The 20,249-nt window shown below is 43.0% G+C and overlaps 1 protein-coding gene across 1 annotated transcript in view; it reads left to right on the forward strand.

Moving 5' to 3' along the window:
* The window catches only part of LOC138666759 (zinc finger protein 585A-like), an 80,738-nt gene that overhangs the window by 39,253 nt on the left and 21,236 nt on the right, over positions 1–20,249 (forward strand). Inside the window, exons 7-12 of the mRNA XM_069754934.1 lie at positions 306–358; positions 9,506–9,623; positions 16,138–16,201; positions 17,935–18,204; positions 18,290–18,410; positions 19,652–19,749. Coding sequence (XP_069611035.1) covers positions 306–358; positions 9,506–9,623; positions 16,138–16,201; positions 17,935–18,204; positions 18,290–18,410; positions 19,652–19,749 — 724 coding nt within the window. The remainder of the gene's footprint in view (positions 1–305; positions 359–9,505; positions 9,624–16,137; positions 16,202–17,934; positions 18,205–18,289; positions 18,411–19,651; positions 19,750–20,249) is intronic.

The raw sequence follows: 20,249 nt of genomic DNA on the forward strand, positions 1-20,249 counted from the left end.
GTCGTTCTCATTGCAAAGTTGCTGAGTGTGACGGTACCTTTAGCCAGGATGTCATCCAGTAGCGGGCCAAATAAGTACTCACCCCTACACGGAATAGTACACAGTTTAGCTCTAGCCTGAGCATCCCCTTTCCAGGTCTTAAGCCATAGGGCCCGGCGAGCAGCATTCGAGAGTCCTGCAGATCTGACTGCAAGCTTCAGAGAGTCTACCGATGCATCTGCCAAATACGCCACACCCTCACGGATCTGAGACAGGGAGTTTATTAACTTGTCTCTAGGCACCTTAGATTTCAGCTGCTCTTCCAGCTGGGTTATCCAGACCATAACTGATCTGGCCGTGCAAGTACTAGAGATCGCAGGTGTGAATGCTCCTGATGATGACTCCCAAACCTTTTTCAAAAACATATCCGCTTTTCTATCTGACGGATCCTTTAGAAGGCCTACATCCTCCAGTGGTAAAGTACCTGACTTAGATGTAGAAGCCACGGCTGTGTCCACCTTAGGGACTTTCACCCATTCAGCTAAATCCTTATCATCAAAGGGATACCTTCTCTTTGCAGATGACGGCAAAAAACCCTTGTCCTGCTTATCCCATTCTCGTTTAATAAGGTTTTTAACTGTTTCAACTACCGGAAATGATTTACGACTTTTCTGACACAAGCCCGCAAACATTATATCCTGCGTAGATCTTGGTTCTTTGTTCTCTGCAACCCCCATGGTTGTACAAACCCCCTTGACCAATACATCCATGTATTCCACTGAAAAATATGGCCTTCCCTCTTCATCCGAGGAGGATGGCGATGAGGAGCGAGAACATTCACCCTCTTGTAATGACGGGCTAGATCCAGGAGATATGTCCCTGACCGATCTTTCATGGCGACTGCCTCTAAGGGAATAATTTATTTCTTCCCTGATGACCGCCCTGAGGTCTGATGAACGAAGGGGAGCCTCTTCCTCTAAGGTCCGACAAATGCAAGCCTGGCAAAGCCTTTTATTATAGCTATCAGGCAATGGAACTGTGCATAATGCACACTGCTTATGTTTAGATTTTGATGATTTTTTTAACCTAAAACAAAGCACAAGAAAAACGGACCATATCCGCACCAGGTGTATCTTTAACACTCACCAAAGGCTGATTCCAAGAATACCGGTTTCGGAGGAGATGGATCCGTACGTGACGCTGGGGCGCTCGCATGCTCCTGCCCCCGTACCACACCGCTGCTACTCCTTGAGCGGCCGCTACCGCTCTTGCTGCGCTGCTCCAGCACCTCCACCTGAGGGTGCTCTGTGTCCCCTACCGAGGACATCTTGCCGCACAGCTCATTCCACAGCTGCCGCTCTTTCATATCTGCAGCCGCACCTCCTCCCCCAGCTTACCCCGGAAGTGTATCAACTACTTCCGGGTTCACCAGCGCTGATGAGAACGCTGAATCAGCGCCGCACTCACGCGATCCAGGACGGCACTGCCCGACCCCTGGGACGCGCTCCACATGGCCAGACGAGGAGGGGTCTGCAAGCAGGACACCCCCGACGCTGCTTCCAGCGACCCCGTCTCTGCTGTTCCCACAGATACCGCACAGAGGTTGAGGACCTGGGTAGGAAAAAACTTCATGCTTTAGCACCTGTGTTTCCATCTAGGACAGGAACTCAAACTGGAGTGGTGAGGGGGACCACCCATTTAAGTACTGTAGGTTCCTGTCCAGATGGTGGGCGGATCCCCTCTCTCGTAAGGGTGCTGTCGTGGCGATAGGAAAAAGTTCCTTAGGGGGTCTACTTTTTAAAATGGTGTCACTTGTGGGGGGTTTCAATGTTTAGGCACATTAGTGGCTCTCCAAACGCAACATGGCGTCCCATCTCAATTCCAGCCAATGTTGCATTGAAAAGTCAAATGGCGCTCCTTCCCTTCTGAGCTCTGCCATGCGCCCAAACAGTGGTTTACCCCCACAAATTGTATAACAACTTTTGGGGTCGATTTTCTCCTGTTACCCTTAGTAAAATAAAACAAATTGGAGCTGAACTAAATTTTTTGTGAAATAAAATTAAATGTTCATTTTTTTTTTTTTTAAACATTCCAAAAATTCTTGTGAAACACCTGAAGGGTTAATAAACTTCTTGAATGTGGTTTTGAGCACCTTGACGGGGGCAGTTTTTAGAATGGTGTCACACTTGGTTATTTTCCATCATATAGACCCCTCAAAATGACTTCAAATGTGACATGGTCCCTAAAAAAAAATGGTGTTGTAAAAATGAGAAATTGCTAATCAATTTTTAACCCTTAAAACTCCCTAACAAAAAAAATTTTGTTTCCAAAATTGTGCTGATGTAAAGTAGACATGTGGGAAATGTTACTTAAGTATTTTGTGTGACATATCTCTGTGATTTAAGGGCATAAAAAATTCAAAGTTGGGAAATTGCGAAATTTTCAAAATTTTTGGCCAAATTTCCATTTTTTTCACAAATAAACGCAGGTAATATCAAAGAAATGTTACCACTATCATGAAGTACAATATGTCTCGAGAAAACATTGTCAGAATCACCAACATCCGTTGAAGCGTTCCAGAGTTATAACCTCATAAAGGGACAGTGGTCAGAATTGTAAAAATTGGCCCGTCATTAACGTGCAAACCACCCTCGGGGCTTAAGGGGTTAATAGTTTAGGTAGGTCAAATGTGACAGATTCACTTTAAAGGCAGGTCTCATGAAAGTGCACAACACTGTGGTTAGTGGGGAGTCTCTTTGCAACATTGTACTTATGAGCACTGCGTTCTGGCAAAACTATATGAAGCTTCGTTCCCACGATGAGTACTTGATGTTACGGATTTTGTGTAGCATTTCTGCACTTATTAAAGCGTTTTTTGTTTTTTTTCAGTGCTGGAGTGGTGCTACTAATCTATGCTCCCTGACCCTAGTATTATACTTGCCTGTCGCTGTCTTCACCTTATCAGTGCCACATTGGTCCTGCATCGACACCATCTGACCACATCTTTTGTCTGACCAGAAGTCAGCAGTAACGGTCATAAGCGCTCAATGTTGGTCTATGTGAGGTGGGATGAGGCTCTCAGACTTGCATTGAAAGGGACCCCCAGCTCACCCAGCAAACACTGGAGTAACCTGGCAGGTCAAACTGTTGGGGACCAACCGGAGTGGCGCTGAGAGAAGGTGAAGACTGCGGTTGGGAAGTATATGACTAGGGTCAGGGGCCTTGCAGTAGAAGAATCACTCCAGCACTGAAATAGGCAAAAATCCCACTGAAGTAGGGCTTTAAAACACACTCCAGTGTTTTGTTTTTTTTATTGTACTTCTGGAGTGGTGCTTTAAATGTAAATCCTCTGCCCCCTGTCTGATACTCACCTTCCGGCGTTTTCATCTGTTTTTTTGCTGCCTGACCTGCCTGCAGCTCCAGTGTTTCATGGAGCTGGGCAGAGGTCACTTTTCAATACAAGCCTATGAGAACCTGATTCTGGCTATCATAGACTTGCATTGAGAGCTTGTGACTTAGCTTCTGACTTCCAGCCAGTTAGAAGCTACTGTCACAAGATGGCGCCACGAGCCCAGAGCTGCAGTGAAAAACTGAGAAAACCGCTGGAGGGTGAATATATGACTAGGGGGAGGCGACTCGCCTTTAAAGCGCCACTCCAGCACGGTGGCTTAGTGGTTAGCACTGCGGCCTTGCAGCGCTGGAGTCCTGGGTTCGAATCCCACCAAGGACAACATCTGCAAAGAGTTTGTATGTTCTCTCCGTGTTTGCGTGAGTTTCCTCCCACATTCCAAAAAGACATACTGATAGGGAATTTAGATTGTGAGCCCCATTGGGGACAGCCATGATAATGTGTGTAAAGCGCTATGTTGGTGCTATATAAAAATAAAGATTATTATTTATTGTTAGATAAAAAACAAGCGCTGGAGTGGTGCTTTAACTGAATTTAGATTACTAGTGTAAAAAAAACACATTGTTTGACTGCGGTTTTTCTCATGCAATTTTGACACTTGTTTTAAACAAATCTACTTTGTTTTGATACTTCCTGTATTTAGCTTTGACAAAACTATATTGATTAAGGCTAGTTTCACATTAGCATTCGGCATGGCTGCGGACTTCCTCCATGAAGCCCCGCCCACTGCTGTGCCTTTTCATTCAGCTCCGCCTACGGCTGCATGCCTCCTGCGTACTCTGTCTTTAACATTGGGTATGCAGGCCATGCGGATGCCTCCGCATGCGTCGTTTTAAAGTTGCGCTGACCGCAACAAAGTCCTAACGTTGCGTTTGCAGGTCAGCGCAGCGTCAAGATGACGCATGCGGAGGCATCCGCATACATCCGCATAGCCTGTATACCCAATGTTAAAGATAGGGTATGCAGGAGGCATGCAGCCATAGACGGAGCTGAATGAAGAGGCGTGGCAGTGCGCATGGCTTCACGGAGGAAGTCCGCAGCCCTGCCGAACGCTAGTGTGAAACTAGCCTGTCATGTGTGGAAAATGTGGTTTTAGTGTGTTTCCACAACAGAAATGCAGTCAAAACGCACATGCATTTTTTTTGCAGATTTTCATCATAATGGAGGTCTCTGGGGTAAATCAACACATAAAACTCAGCGTATCATCAAGACAAATTGACATGTTGAAGATTTTAAACATGAACCACAGGTCAGATTACACAGAGTAGGAAAAAAAAAAAAAGTACAGTGGGCAAGAGATTTTTATGAATCCAAACCTTTGCTGGAACTGTAAGACACTGTTTTTTGTGCTGCAAAATTGCACAGCATCAAAAACAACTTAATCTAAGGTAGCGTTTGTGGGGATAAAGTGATATTGAGTGACCAAATAACCTAGGGAAAGTAGAGACTAAAGCCATCCATCTGTGCGCCCTCAAGTTGGTCCGACATGCTAAATACTCATATTCCTTAAGTCAGCAAACTTGCACCTTTATGCCATGCGACCACAGTAAAGGTATTTAGGGTAAATACCATAGACTTAAGATTAGCCATTGTTTTTAGAAAAATTATCTGAAGCCACCCAACATTCTATGGAAAGGGGAGGCTAGAGTAGAGCCAGCCACCCTTCCCATCTTTTCTGCAAAGCCACCAGTAGAGGGTCCTCAGCTATCAAGTCTTTGTGCCTCTGGCATTGTTTCTTGTGCCTCTGCTTTTGTGTCTCTAGCTTTGTGCCTCTTGCTTCTGATCAGTCTCAGACTTTGCATTTGGTGTCACTAGCCTCAACTCCAGTTGGAGAGTCCTTGTATCTGTGGACCCAGATCTAGCTTCCTTTTGCTTCAGTCTCTGCACCTTGGTTCAGCCAAAGGAGCAACCATGCAAGGATTGGCCTAGTATTTCTTCGGTTTCAGAACAAGAATCTTAATTCAGCTACTGTCCATGCTCTGTGTAATCAGAAGTTTTCAGACTTGGCCATTAATTGCTAAAGTTGTTGCGCTCTTTCATAGTTATGGTTGAAGTGAGACATAGAGTGGAGAAAATAAGTATTTGATACACTGACGATTTTGCAAGTTTTTCCACCTACAAAGAATGGTGAGGTCTAATTTTTATCATAGGTACACTTCACCTGTGAGAGACAGAATCTAAAAATATAAACCAGAAAATCACATTGTATGAAATTTTCTTTTTATTGTAATTTTTATTAAAATTAGTCTTTCAATTTTTACAGGAAAAGAAAAACAAATTAGTAATTTTACATTTTCACTATCATTTATAGGTTTATATAACACAAAGGTCCTAAAAGTAATAGCTATAACATCATAATAGTATTATAACAAAATCCCACCTAAAAATGGTGGGATAAAGAGGCAAATAAGCATGATAAATTAAAATTACAATATTTTATTATAGATTATTAAAAAGAAGTCCCTTTTTACACAGGGATTGGCAGGCTACGCATGTGTAGAGAACCTCTGGGTCACTGACATTCACCACAGCTGTAGCAATTCAGATGGTATTTAAGCCAATACATGAAGCCCGTAACACACATTCCCCCTGTGGAAGAAGCCATTTAGGTGAAACTGCTGTTGGTTTCTAAGCAACGACACATCCCTAGCTTGGTTGGTACTATTGTAAGTATTTACTTATTTAATTAAATTGCTTTGCAGTCCACTTGACCTTTCAGATTTCCTTCATCCTAGCAGTACCAGGCATCAGGGGTGGACACAGACAGCCTGGGGCCCCTGTGCAAGAAATGTTTCTGAGCCCCTCTTTCATTTATGGTGACAAAGATATATAATAAACATATATATATATATATATATATATATATACACACACACACACACGTGTGTGTATATATATATATATATATATATATATATATATATATATTACCGTACATAGTCTCCTTTATTATGTATATTGCCATCCCTTATTATACAGTGCCCTCTGTTATGTACAGTGCCATTCGTGCGCCTTCAAATTGCCTTCTGCGTATTGGTTTATACACCCGCAGAAGGCAATTTGAAGGCGAACGCATGGGACCTGTACACGAACAACGCTATTCACTGAACAGAATGTGTACAGAAGGCCGATTTGGGGTGGGGAGAGGGGCCAGAACCAACGCCCATCGGACCGGACTGAGGATATTTCCATACAGCAGAGGAGAAATATAAAAGGTTCTTATGGGGGATTCATGGGGAGTCGTGGGGTTTCATAAGTAGTTGGGGAATGTATAGCTCACACTCTAATAGATGATATTTTTAGTTGATAGGCAAAAAAACTGGTGACAGGTTCCCTTTAAATGTGGACTTCAAGATCCATTTTATAAGTTGAATAACCTTTTTAGGTATATGTACTCAATAATCAGTTGCTTTGGACCCCAGTTTTATATATATTATAATTGTAATATGTATTTTTGTATTTATTTTTAACAGAGACATCACTTATTGTCACTAATCATTTGATATGATATACTCACCTGGGGAGAAGCATGACCATATGGAGGATTAATTGCTATTATTATTTTTTTGATTTATCATTTTTTCTATTTAATTTTTTTCTATTTAATTTTGTCACTTTATAAGTTTTTTCTATAGCATTATAAATAAGTCTGTCAGCCAATATTTCAATATTTTGCAGAAACAAGGGTAAATTCCCAATTTTTTTCATGGGTACAGATTAAATAATAAGAAATAAGTTGGTATGGGAGTGGGTATACCTACCTTTATAGTTGCCTGTGTTGAAACATCAGGGTCCGGAGGGATCCTGTGTTTCACTATGGTACTATTTGGTGATCGGAGGTGACCTGAGTAGGGTGCTGTCCGTTACATCAGGGTAGGTTGAAATCCCCTTAAAGGGACACTGTCACCTGAATTTGGAGGGAATAATCTTCAGCCATGGAGGCGGGGTTTTTGGGTGTTTGATTCACCCTTTCCTTACCCGCTGGCTGCATGCTGGCTGCAATATTGGATTGAAGTTCATTCTCTGTCCTCCGTAGTACATGCCTGCACAAGGCAATCTTGCACAGCCCAGGCGTGTACTATGGAGGACAGAGAATGAACTTCAATCCAATATTGCAGCCAGCATGCAGCCAGCGGGTAAGGAAAGGGTGAATCAAAAACCCCAAAACCCCGCCTCCATGGCTGAAGATTGTTCCCTCCAAATTCAGGTGACAGTGTCCCTTTAAGAACCCTTTAACCCCTTACCGGCATCGGACTTACTATACCGTCCGATGCCGGCTCCCCTGCTTTGATGCAGGGCTCCGCGGTGAGCCCGCACCAAAGCCGGGACATGTCAGCTGTTTTGAACAGCTGACATGTGCCCGTAATAGGCGCGGGCAGAATCGCGATCTGCCCGCACCTATTAACTAGTTAAATGCCGCTGTCAAACGCAGACAGCAGCATTTAACTACCGCTTCCGGCCGGGCGGCCGGAAATGACGTCATTGCCGACCCCCGTCACATGATCGGGGGTCGGCGATGCTTGTGAATGGTAACAATAGAGGTCCTTGAGACCTCTATGGTTACTGATTGCCCGTCGCTGTGAGCGCCACCCTGTGGTCGGCGCTCACAGCACACCTCCATTTCTGCTACATAGCAGCGATCAGCAGATCGCTGCTATGTAGCAGAGCCGATCGTGCTATGCCTGCTTCTAGCCTCTCATGGAGGCTATTGAAGCATGGCAAAAGTTAAAAAAAAAAGTTTAAAAAAATGTGAAAAAAATAAAAAAAACATAAAAGTTTAAATCACCCCCCTTTCGCCCCAATCAAAATAAATCAATAAAAAAAATATCAAATCTACGCATATTTGGTATCGCCGCGCTCAGAATCGCCCGATCTATAAATTAAAAAAAAGTATTAACCTGATCGCTAAACAGCGTAGCGGGAAAAAAATTCGAAACGCCAGAATTACGTTTTTTTGGTCGCCGCGACATTGCATTAAAATGCAATAACGGGCGATCAAAAGAACATATCTGCACCGAAATGCTATCATTAAAAACGTCATCTCGGCACGCAAAAAATAAGCCCTCAACCGACCCCAGATGATGAAAAATGGAGACGCTACGAGTATCGGAAAATGGCGCAATTTTTTTTTTTTTTTTTTTAGCAAAGTTTGGAATTTTTTTTCACCCCTTAGATAAAAAATAACCTAGTCATGTTTGGTGTCTATGAACTCGTACTGACCTCGAGAATCATAATGGCACATAATGGCAGGTCATTTTTAGCATTTAGTGAACCTAGCAAAAAAGCCAAACAAAAAACCAATGTGGGATTGCACTTTTTTTGCAATTTCACCGCACTTGGAATTTTTTTCCCGTTTTCTAGTACACAACATGCTAAAACCAATGATGTCGTTCAAAAGTACAACTCGTCCCGCAAAAAATAAGCCCTCACATGGCCAAATTGATGGAAAAATAAAAAAGTTATGGCTCTGGGAAGGAGGGGAGCGAAAAACGAACACGGAAAAACGAAAAATCCCCCGGTCATGAAGGGGTTAAACAACATTATTCGCTTTTATGAAGAAATAATAATAGATATCTATTATGATAAAAAATATATATTATCTACTTATAAACTGATATGGAAGTGAGATTGCCAACAGCAATAAGGTCAAGCTACACCATATGCGCTGAAAAAGCGCTATCTAGTTGAAAACATCACCCTTTAAAACATATATGGTGTATTTTCCTTTATGATGTCCATAGTCTGTGTATTGCCTCTTCCAAGATGGCGCTGGGATGTCAGTAAAACGGGAAAGCGCATGCGCAGCCCGAAAAATGCCACACAATACTTTTGATTGGCCGACAGCTTAGGAGACGATAATGATCCGCTGGAACATGCGCAGTAGACATAGCAGAATGCTGAGAGCAGCGATAATGGCGTCCTCCATGTGAACATGCGTGATTTCCAGGGGGTAAGACACTAAAAACATTAGATACACAGCTAGAATAGCCGCCACATTTTTATTAGATTGCACTGATCACATGACAATAATATAGTTGATGAATATATGTGACACTTTAGCACAAGAGGCACCCATCACTGATTATTGTGCTGTTCCATTTTTTTGTATATTTCCAGATCTGCTTATATTCCTTCAAAAAGCCAAGAAAATCAATCATATTGATGTAAAGAACCGGCTTCATCATCATATAAGGAAAAGAGGCCAGTACTACAAGTCTCAGCATATTACAGTTATGTAAAAGTGGAAGACATTAAATGGTGAGGGGCAAACTAGGATAGCACTAGAAGGCTCAGCAACATGTAGACTGTTCTGAGAATACTTACAAGTATATGACAAGGTATAGGGGGTTACAAGCTCCAGTACATCTGGGTTATGTGATATAAGAGAACTTTACTGGATGGGGATATAGTAGAAAAATGGGAGACAAAACTACAAATTCCAGCATACGTATGCTGTTATACTAGATGGTGGCCCGATTCTAACGCATCAGGTATTCTAGAATATGCATGTCCACGTAGTATATAGCACAGCCATGTAGTATATTGCCCAACCACATAGTATACTGCCCAGCCACGTAGTATATTGCCCAGCCACGTAGTATATTGCCCAGCCACATAGTATATTGCCCAGCCACATAGTATATTGCCCAGCGACGTAGTATATTGCCCAGTGACGTAGTATATTGCCCAGCCACGTAGTATATTGCCCAGCGACGTAGTATATTGCCCAGCCACGTAGTATATTGCCCAGCTACGTAGTATATTGCCCAGCCACGTAGTATATTGCCCAGCGACGTAGTATATTGCCCAGTGACGTAGTATATTGCCCAGCCACGTAGTATATTGCCCAGCGACGTAGTATATTGCCCAGCGACGTAGTATATTGCCCAGCCACGTAGTATATTGCCCAGCCACGTAGTATATTGCCCAGCCACGTAGTATATTGCCCAGTCACGTAGTATATTGCCCAGCCACGTAGTATATTGCCCAGTGACATAGTATATTGCCCAGCTACGTAGTATATTGCCCAGCTACGTAGTATATTGCCCAGCTACGTAGTATATTGCCCAGCTACGTAGTATATTGCCCAGCTACGTAGTATATTGCCCAGTCACGTAGTATATTGCCCAGCCACGTAGTATATTGCCCAGTGACATAGTATATTGCCCAGCTACGTAGTATATTGCCCACCCAACTAGTATGTAGTATATTGCCCAGCCACGTAGTATATTGCACAGAGCCACGTAGTATATTGCACAGCCCACGTAGTATATAGCACAGCCCACTCAGCCCGCATAGGCAGCATCAATAGTAAAACGTTGGTCACACAGGGTTCATAGCAGCGTTAACCGAGTGCGTTACACTGCGGCATAGTGCGGTCGGTTAATGCTGCCATTAACCCTGTGTGAGCACTGACTGGAGGGGAGTATGGAGCGGGCTCTGACTGCGGGGAGGAAGGAGCAGCCATGTTGCCGCCGGACTGTACCCGTCGCTGATTGGTCGTGGCTGTTGTGCCGCGACCAATCAGCGACTTGAATTTCCATGACAGGGGCCGCGACCAATGAATATCCATGACAGACAGAAAGACGAAAGTGACCCTTAGACAATTATATAGTAGATTAGAGAGCAGAACCACAAGTCCCAGTACGTTTGTATGTTGTTATATAACATTGGTATGCAGAACTATCTGACCCAGCATTTTCAGGTTGTAGGTTTTAGGAGAGGGCATGAAAAGGAGAAGGTATTAGAAGAAAGCACTACAACTGCCAACACGTCCACGGGATTATCAGTGGGCATTAAGTGAGGGAAAAATAAGAACAACTCTCAGCACAGCCTCTATCATTGCTGAGCTCCTCCTTCTGATGTCACATGACCACACCACAGGTCCTGCAGTCACAGAGCATCCTGCCCGTGCCCATCCTAGAGCGCTGACGTCACGCCAGGTCCTGCAGTCACTGTGTCCTGCCGTGACCATTCTATAGGGCTGATCATGTTATGATGACGTCACACCAGGTCCTGCAGTCACTGTGTCCTGCCGTGACCATTCTATAGGGCTGATCATGTTATGATGACGTCACACCAGGTCCTGCAGTCACTAGGTACCCATGACCATCCTACAACGCTGGTCACGTGATGGTGACGTCACGTCAGGTCCTTCTGTTACCATTTAGCAGCTACATAGAAGTTCAGGTCGTATGTCACTGCTGTGTTTTGTGCTGTGTATATTGTATAGGTGTCTATTCTAATTATGGGCAGTCTGACTGGTTTTGTGATCTGGATCATTTGGCTTCACTCGCCGGCTTTCTAGATCCCTATTAATGTGTCCTCCCCCATGTAAGGTGCTGTTCGGTGGGTATCCCACCACTGGGACCCGTATTTATATTCCCATTGTAAAATGTCGCTGCAGTTCCGACTCCCAACCGCCGCTCCATTCATTCACTATGGGACTGCCGGAGTGCTGAGCTCCGCAGTCCCATAGAGAATGAAACCTGAATATCAGGCATTCCCAAGGAACACATAATTCATCCAGGAGGACAACCCTGCTTACAGTCAATGAGGAAATAGGGCTGACGGGTGAGAAAGGGCTTGTTGTAGCTTACGGTCTTTTATGATATAGTTCTGCATGAGCCGGTCAGCAACCAATATCCAAGACATAGTGTCCATGGTAAGGAAAGGGAAGATTCTGGGATATTTGGGGTCAAGAACAATTGGCAAAAAAGATTTCAATTAAATACAACATAAAAAACATTGGGGTATTGTGGTTACAATTATTGGCCCAACCATTGGGCGATGTGTCAGTCACGATGAGTACATAAAGATGTCGATGGATACAAAATTCCAAGAACTATACATACGATCACTCATCATGTTCTTCGTAATTAAAAATACATGATTATACTTACACAATACAAACAAGAAATGAAGCCACAAAAAATGATGCCAACCAAATCTGCAAATCTGTATTGACAAAAATGCAAAAAAAAAAAAAAATCACATATTTCTAAAATAAAATAGTAATTATACAAAATTAATCACGACAGACATATTAGGGCAGAGCACTTAAAGGGAACTTGTCATGTCAAAAAACACTATTCGCCAGCAGATATGGGGTTAATCTGCAGGGTATTCGCCTGGCTACTGGGAGGAAGTAAACTTTATTTCTTCCAGTAGCCTCGGGTTTTCAGCCATAGATGCTCGGTTTCAGTCACCACTCAGTAACCTCGCCCCAGCACTGACTGACAGCTGGCTCTACCTTGCATCAGTACAGAGCTGGCTGTCAGTCAGTCATTGCCGGGGCTACAGCCTCCGCACACTATGTGCTGAGCGGTGACTTAAATTCCTCCTGGCGCACCTCTATGTCCGGAGTCACACTTGCGAGTGTGATGCAAGAAACTCGCGCCTCAATACCCAGCACTGCCGCTGGCACTCAGGACCGGAGCGTTCAGCTGTATAGAAATACATGCAACCGCACACTCCAGTCCTGAGTGCCGGCAGCAGTGCCGGGTATTGATACAAGTTTCTCGCCTCACACTCGCAAGTGTGACCTTGGCCTATGACTGAAAACCTGAGGCTGCTGGATGGAATAAACTTAATTTCCTCCTGGTAGCGGCACTTTCAGTGTGGCGGCTGGCAGTTTTACAACACTATAAACCTGCAGACTGCCCCCTATATCTGCAGGGTAATAGCATTTTTTTTACATGACAAGTTCCCTTTAAGCAAATGACCTATTGCGTAGACCGTAAGTTAAAAAAAGACATTACATATACTACCCGTCACACTCCATAAAGAGAAGGACCATATAACACACACTGACCAGTATCCCCAAAGGCTAAAAGTGAACTAGATAATGTGGGGGAAGGAGTAGGGGATTGATAATATTTGGTGAGGAATCTTGACAGTTTCCTCATTGAAGTAAATGGCCAGATTTTCAGTGATGAGAACAGTGGCTGGGGCCTGATCTATAGTACTGAGTGACAAGTGTTACATATTATTTGGATAGTGCGTACATGAAGGTAGGGAATTATATTATAGATTTATATTATAGATTTTAGCCAAGGCTGCCTGGTCCTTAACTCTTCTCTCTGAATTTGTTTCTTGAGAACCACATCCCATTGCTAGAAAGACTACAGGGTCGGACATTTATATGGATACACCTAAATAAAATGGAAATGTTGGTGATATTAACTTCCTGTTTGTGGCACATTAGTATATGGGAGGGGGGAAACTTTTCAAGATGGGTGGTGACCATGTTGGCCATTTTGAAGTCGGCCATTTTGGATCCAACTTTATTTTTTCCATTGGGAAGAGGGTCATGTGATGCATCAGACTTATTGAGAATTTCACAAGAAAAGCTATGGTGTGCTTGGTTTTAACATAACTTTATTCTTTCATGAGTTATTTACAAGTTTATGACCACTTATAAAATGTGTTCAAAGTGCTGCCCTCTTCTCCCACTCTTGACACACTGATAGCAACACCGCAGAAGAAATGCTAGCACAGGCTTCCAGTATCTGTTGTTTCAGATGCTGCACATCTCGTATCTTCACATTCTTCACATCTTCTATGCTGTGAAGATACGAGATGTTCAGCATCTGAAACAACAGATACTGGAAGCCTGTGCTAGCATTTCTTCTGCAGTGTTGGGAGTATTCATAAGCCGCCACCTGTGCTATAAATAAATCAATAAATTTCTATAACCAGCCAGGCTAAACTGACAGCTGGGGGCTGCAACCTTCAGCTGTCAGCGTTAGCAAGGCTGATTATCAAGAATAGAGGGGTCACCCACGCTGGTTTTTTAAAAATTATTTAAATAAATAATTTAAAAAATACGGCGTGGGTTCCCACCCATCTTTGACAACCATCTTTGCTAAAGCTGACAGCTGGGTGCTGGTATTCTCAGGCTGGTAAGGGGCCATTGATATAGGCCCCCCTCAGCCTATAAATAGCAGCCCGCAGCTGCCCAGAAAAGGCACATCTATTTTTTGCCCAGCTCTTCCCACTTGCCCTGTAGCGATGGCAAGTTGGGTAATGTTTGTGGGCTTATGTCACCTTTGTATTGTCAGGTGACGCCAAGCCCACGGCTTAGTAAAACAGTCACCACACGTATCAGAGATACGTATGTGTGAAAGAGGACTTATTGTAATGTTTGGCAGTTAGATCACGACATGAGACATAGCCCATTTCACCCATGGGCCATTTTGCTTTTCTTTTTTTTTTTTCACTTTTTTCTCCCCTTCTTTCCAAAGCCTTGTTTATATTTCCATCAATATGGAATGTGGTATGACACCCGCCCCTGTCAGCACATGTTAAATCCCGCTATCAAAGATTGACAGCGAGATTTAAGGCTATGTGCACACGTTGCGGATTAGGCTTAGGAATTTCTGGTGCGGATTCTGCCTCTCCTGGCAGAAAACGCACCTGCGGATTTGTCGCGTTTTTTGTGCGTTTTTGCTGCCGTTTTCTTGCGGATTTGCTGCGTTTTTTACCCCTGCGGTTTTCTATAATGGAATGGGTACAAAAACGCTGCAGATTCACAAAAAAGAAGGGACATGCTACTTCTTTTAAACCGCAGCGTTTCCGCAGCGGATTTTCTGCAATGTGTGCACAGCATTTTTTCTTTCTCATTGATTTACATTGTACTGTAAATCAATTGCGGATCTGCAGCGTTTCTGCACTGCAAAAAACGTTACGGATCCGCAGAGAATCCGCAACGTGTGCACATACCCTAACAGGTTAACAGCTGCACCTCTCCACCCATAACTTTTAAAGGCTCATGATGGCTGATTAAATCAGTGGTCATGTGTCGGGAAAGATGCGGCTCAGCGTGTGAGCCTGCATCAAAGTCAGGGACATGACATATACAACAAACGAATCCAATAGTAATCGTTTTTTTAAGATGAGAAAGTTATGCCGATACAACTTTTCTGTCCGGCTAAAAAAAACGATTGCTGCTGGATCCATTTTTTTTTTACAGTCTACTGATCGATTAAATAGCCAACCGTTTTCATTCTGTTTCAAACAAATCTGTTTTTGCTTATTCATTTTGTTTCAAAAGGATGATTACTGGCCGTGATTGACAGCTATCTCTGCATCCACAGTCACACAGGATGTCAATCACTTCTAAGACCGCCCACTGGACTTCTATTCATACAAACATCAGGGATTTCAATAAGTTAAACACAAGGTTTACTGAAACTTTTCCAATAACATTGTATATTATTCTGATCAGCTCCTCCTGCTCTATAACATCTGGCCTGCTGATCAGATGCTATTTTCACATGATAGGTTCCTTTAGGGTATGTGCACACATTGCGGATTCGTGTGCGGATTTCTCCACGCAGATTCTGCAAAATCCGCAGGTAAAACGCCCTGCGGCTTACCTGCTGATGTACCGTGGTTTTTGTGCGGATTCCACCTGCGTTTTCACACCTGCGGATTCCAATTATGGAACAGGTGTAAAACGCTGTGCAATCCGCACAAAGAATTGACATGCTGCGGAAAATAAACCACAGCGTTTCCGCACTGTATTTTCCGCAGCATGTGCACTGCGGATTTGGTTTTCCATAGGTTTACATGGTACTGTACACCGCATGGAGAACTGCTGCGAATCCGCAGCCAAATCCGCAACGTGTGCACAGAACCTTAAGAGAAAAATAGTTATGGTCAGAGAGCAGGAGAGGAAAGTTAATCAAGCAAGAAACTAAACACAAAGGAGAGCAAATCAAGTTTATTTGCATCTTCATATGTAGGAGATTTAAGAAGAAAGTGGTGAAAGGCCAAGATAGGAGTTTAAAGATTGAGTCAGTAGACATGGTAAAATGTGCAATAATGAGAATCAGCATATCAAAGGATGGAAGGTGATGAAGCCATGTTGTAAAGAGATCCAGAGCAGGCTGGGTTTGCACTGAGGGCAGTTCACAATCTCCACTTGCAGATAGAATAGGTGGAAGAGTCCGATGGCGTGGACTTCAAAAGACTCCTCTACCTTTTCAGATTCCGACTCTTTCATAAATGCTTGTTATATAACAAATTTACTGTTGTAATATCAGTATTATTCTCCCAATCACGTAAATAATGGGGCTACTGAGAACATAAGACATTTAATTGAACAAATCATATCATACAATTATTAGGTTCTGTAGAAGGACGTAGATCTGGGGATTTATTCTGATGGAATATAGGCTGAACTGGATGGACAAATGTGTTTTTTCGGCCTTACTAACTATGTTACTATGTTACTATGAATATAGAATTAAGATTTAGTATTAACGTTTCCTTGATATTGTGCAGAGCCCCATTCCTGCAGTGCATGTAGCAGTCACTTGGTCACATCCGCTAGCTTCCTGTGATGTTCCATCAGTTTGGTTTTTTCCGTCTGGCCTCCAGCCTTGATCTGTCCCAGTGGGGCTGTGGAAGTCCACTCACGAATGCCCTCTTAATACAAGTTTGTGAGTGATGTCACTGTGAATAGAAATTTCCAATTCCATGATGCGCTAGTTACCCGTGCAACAGCCAATAACCCTGAACAATAACAAGGATCGGATATAACTCCAAACCCCTATACGAACAAAGCCAAAAGCAAACACAGCATCTGTGTAGTCAGATGGAGGAGAATCTCGCTGGTGGACCCCTCCAACCAAATGAATATATGAAGTCAATTCTACTGAAGCCCCTCTTATTTTATGGTCTGCGGGTTTCAAAGGGTTTTACAAGTATAGTCGCCTGACTGCTTTGATATTGGGCTTGGGGGGACACAAGTGCACGCTGAGTGGATGGGTTGCGAGTGAAATCTGTGAACTACTTCTAAAAGTAGATGACAATTGTATGGGGGGGGAAGGAATAAAAAAGTTGGTTGTGATGGTTGACCAGAGCTAGCCTGGCATTGGCTGCAGTTAGGTATTTTACTGATTACAATGTGGGGAGTAAAAGTTGTGGACAGTGCAGATATTGAGGAGGGAGACAAGAGAGGGACTGTGGCTAAGCTGAGAATGAAGGACAGATCCCCAGGCACTGCTTGCCCTGTGTCCTTCACAGCTAGAAGAAGATAAGCCTGTGATTCGTCTAGGCTACCATGTTACTAGAGGTGGATTTGACCTCACAACAGGCAGTCGGCAGCACGTTACAGAGGAGAAAGACACCTACTAGTGGTTCGTGCTTTAGAAATTTTTACAGGTATAAGAAACATTTTTTTCCTGTAAATAAAGTGATTTACAACTTTGCTATTTAGCACACCGGCTATCAAATGGCTACTTTTATTGAAGTGACAGCGACCCTTTAAGCTTTCTTATATATAAATTTACAATCTGTTTTTTTTTCCTTAAAATGTCTATAGGATAAGAACCCTCAACTGATGTCTCATATTCCCATCCTAAATCCTAAATTTTGTGACTTAACCACTGAGGATGGACCAGGTCACAAATAAGATCGCCAGCAGGTTATTAAGCTTCACCCTGGAGATCATCTATCTGTTGACTGGAGAGGTGAGCAATATAGGACATTATATCACATCGTGCAGCTTTCATCTTTTCTCTCTGCTTCTTGCATAGTATATCTGGAAGGTGAGCAATACTGGGAGTGTATATAGTGATACTTACATAATGATACTTTTTAGAGTTCCTCTACATTCACAGGATTACACGGTAGTAAGGAAGACATCTGATGAGTGTGTAAGCCATACCAGCTATCCTTACGTATCAGAACGGTGGAGCAGAATCCCTATCACTTTGCCCACACCTCACTTATTGAGGAAAGTGCAAAATAATGATCAGAAGATCCTGGACCTCACCAACAAGATGATTGAGCTGCTGACTGGAGAGGTGAGCGCTGCTGGGAATACTGGGGCATTATACAGTAACACAAGGGATGATGTGTCTGGATGATGACTGTATCACTGTGTGTCAGGTTCCTATAAGGAGTCAGGATGTCACTGTCCATTTCTCCATGGAGGAGTGGGAGTATATAGAAGGACACAAGGATCTGTACAAGGACGTCATGATGAAGGACAAGACTCAAATATCTCCAGGTAAGAGGAGACTTTGAAGAAAAAACCTTTTTAGGGGCCTTTTTGTGATCCTACTGGTAGTTGGCATCATGATAAGACTGTGGTCACTTGTGGTTTCTGGTAGCCTAGGTGAAACCATCACACCATTTTGGCAGTGTACCTACATGTTTGGAGTAACATCTATGGATTCCTCTCTCTAAAGAACTCCTTCTTCTGTATGAATTAGTAGAACCCGGATCAAGTTATGTGGCCACTCCTAGTCAGTTAATTTGGGACCATCCAAACCATAGAAATCAAACCATAGTGGTTCATAAATTAAAGGGTTTGTCCAGTCCAAATCGATAAGTCTGCTGTCACTCTGTGTGACTGCAGACTTATGAATCCTCCCAGCGCATGCCCAGTGCGCTGCGAAGATTCGCCAGTTTGAGTCGGGATCGGAGGGTGTGTATGATGCGGCCTCCAATGGGTGTGGCCAACGAGGGCACGGCCTCTCTCCATACAAGTGAATGGAGCAAGGTTGTGCCCCCTAGACAAGCTCTGGCCGGGAGTATGTATAACGCATACATACCCTCCGGTCTCGGCTCAGAAAGTGGTGAATCTCTGCAGTGCACAGTGCGCGCGCTGGGAGGATTCATAAGTCTGCAGTCACACAGAGCGACTGCAGACTTATTGATTTGGACTGGACAACCCCTTTAAGTTATGTGTAATAATGACAAATGACACAGGGAAAAAGTATTGAACACTTTAACAAAGAGGTGCAAGAAGCCATGGAAAGTCATGACCTCAGCTGAAATCTATCAGTAATTAGAAATAGTGATGAGCAAGCCTGTTCGGAAAAAGTGTCATCTGAGCATGCTTGTGTACTAATAGAGTATCTCTGGCGTGCTCAAATACTATGTTTGAGTCCGCGCGGCTGCATGTCTCTCAGCTGTCCGACAGCCACAACACATGCAGGGACTGCCTAAAAAAGATGTGTTGCGGCTGTAAGTCAGAAGAGGCCAGCGGGGGACACAGGCAGTGCTGTGGAGTAACCGTAAGGGTTCAAACGGTGAGTATCTGTTCTTACTTTTACATGATCTTGGGCTTAATTTTAATTAAAAAAAAAAAAACTAGTAGCAGACAACCCATTTAGTGCTTTAAGAAGATTCCATTGTATTCAGTTCCTTTTTTGCTTCTGCAGGCAGCATTTCACATTGTTAGTCTATAATGTTATGATCTATTTACTATACACAATGTATTCAGATCAGTTGGGTTTTCTACAGATGGATGCAGGAAGCAAAGTCCACAAGAGAGATGTTGCAGACCCCTGTATTCCCAGGACTGTCCAGAAGAAGATCGCAGTATCCATCAATGTATTCAGGTAGATTTGTATATTCAGGACTAAAATCCATCTTGTCAAATATTAGATCATTAAAGCGATTTTCCTGTTAGCAGACGTTCCTACATAATGTGTTCCACATAAACTATGAAAAATGTCCATAATATACCAATATTTTGGAAGGGACATATAATAGATTTTAATAAATACAAAATCTGGCACTCAAAAAATGCAATAATGAATTTATTCGTGATTCAACAATCCCAAAGAAAAATGTAACGTTTCGGTCTTTTTAGACCTTCCTCAGATTAGAATAAATAAACAGAAAAAAATAATACAATCAGTATTATCCATATAAGACAAAATTGTACATAGAACATAATACATCATGAAAAAAAAATATATACAGTGAAAAATAGTAGATAGTTACAGAATATTACATCCATTACAATATATACCGTATATACTCGAGTATAAGCCGACCCGAGTATAAGCCGACCCCCCTAATTTTGCCACAAAAAACTGGGAAAACTTATTGACTC

The sequence above is a fragment of the Ranitomeya imitator genome, chromosome 2 (assembly GCF_032444005.1).
Source record: "Ranitomeya imitator isolate aRanImi1 chromosome 2, aRanImi1.pri, whole genome shotgun sequence".
In the NCBI taxonomy this organism is placed as follows: Eukaryota; Metazoa; Chordata; class Amphibia; order Anura; family Dendrobatidae; genus Ranitomeya; species Ranitomeya imitator.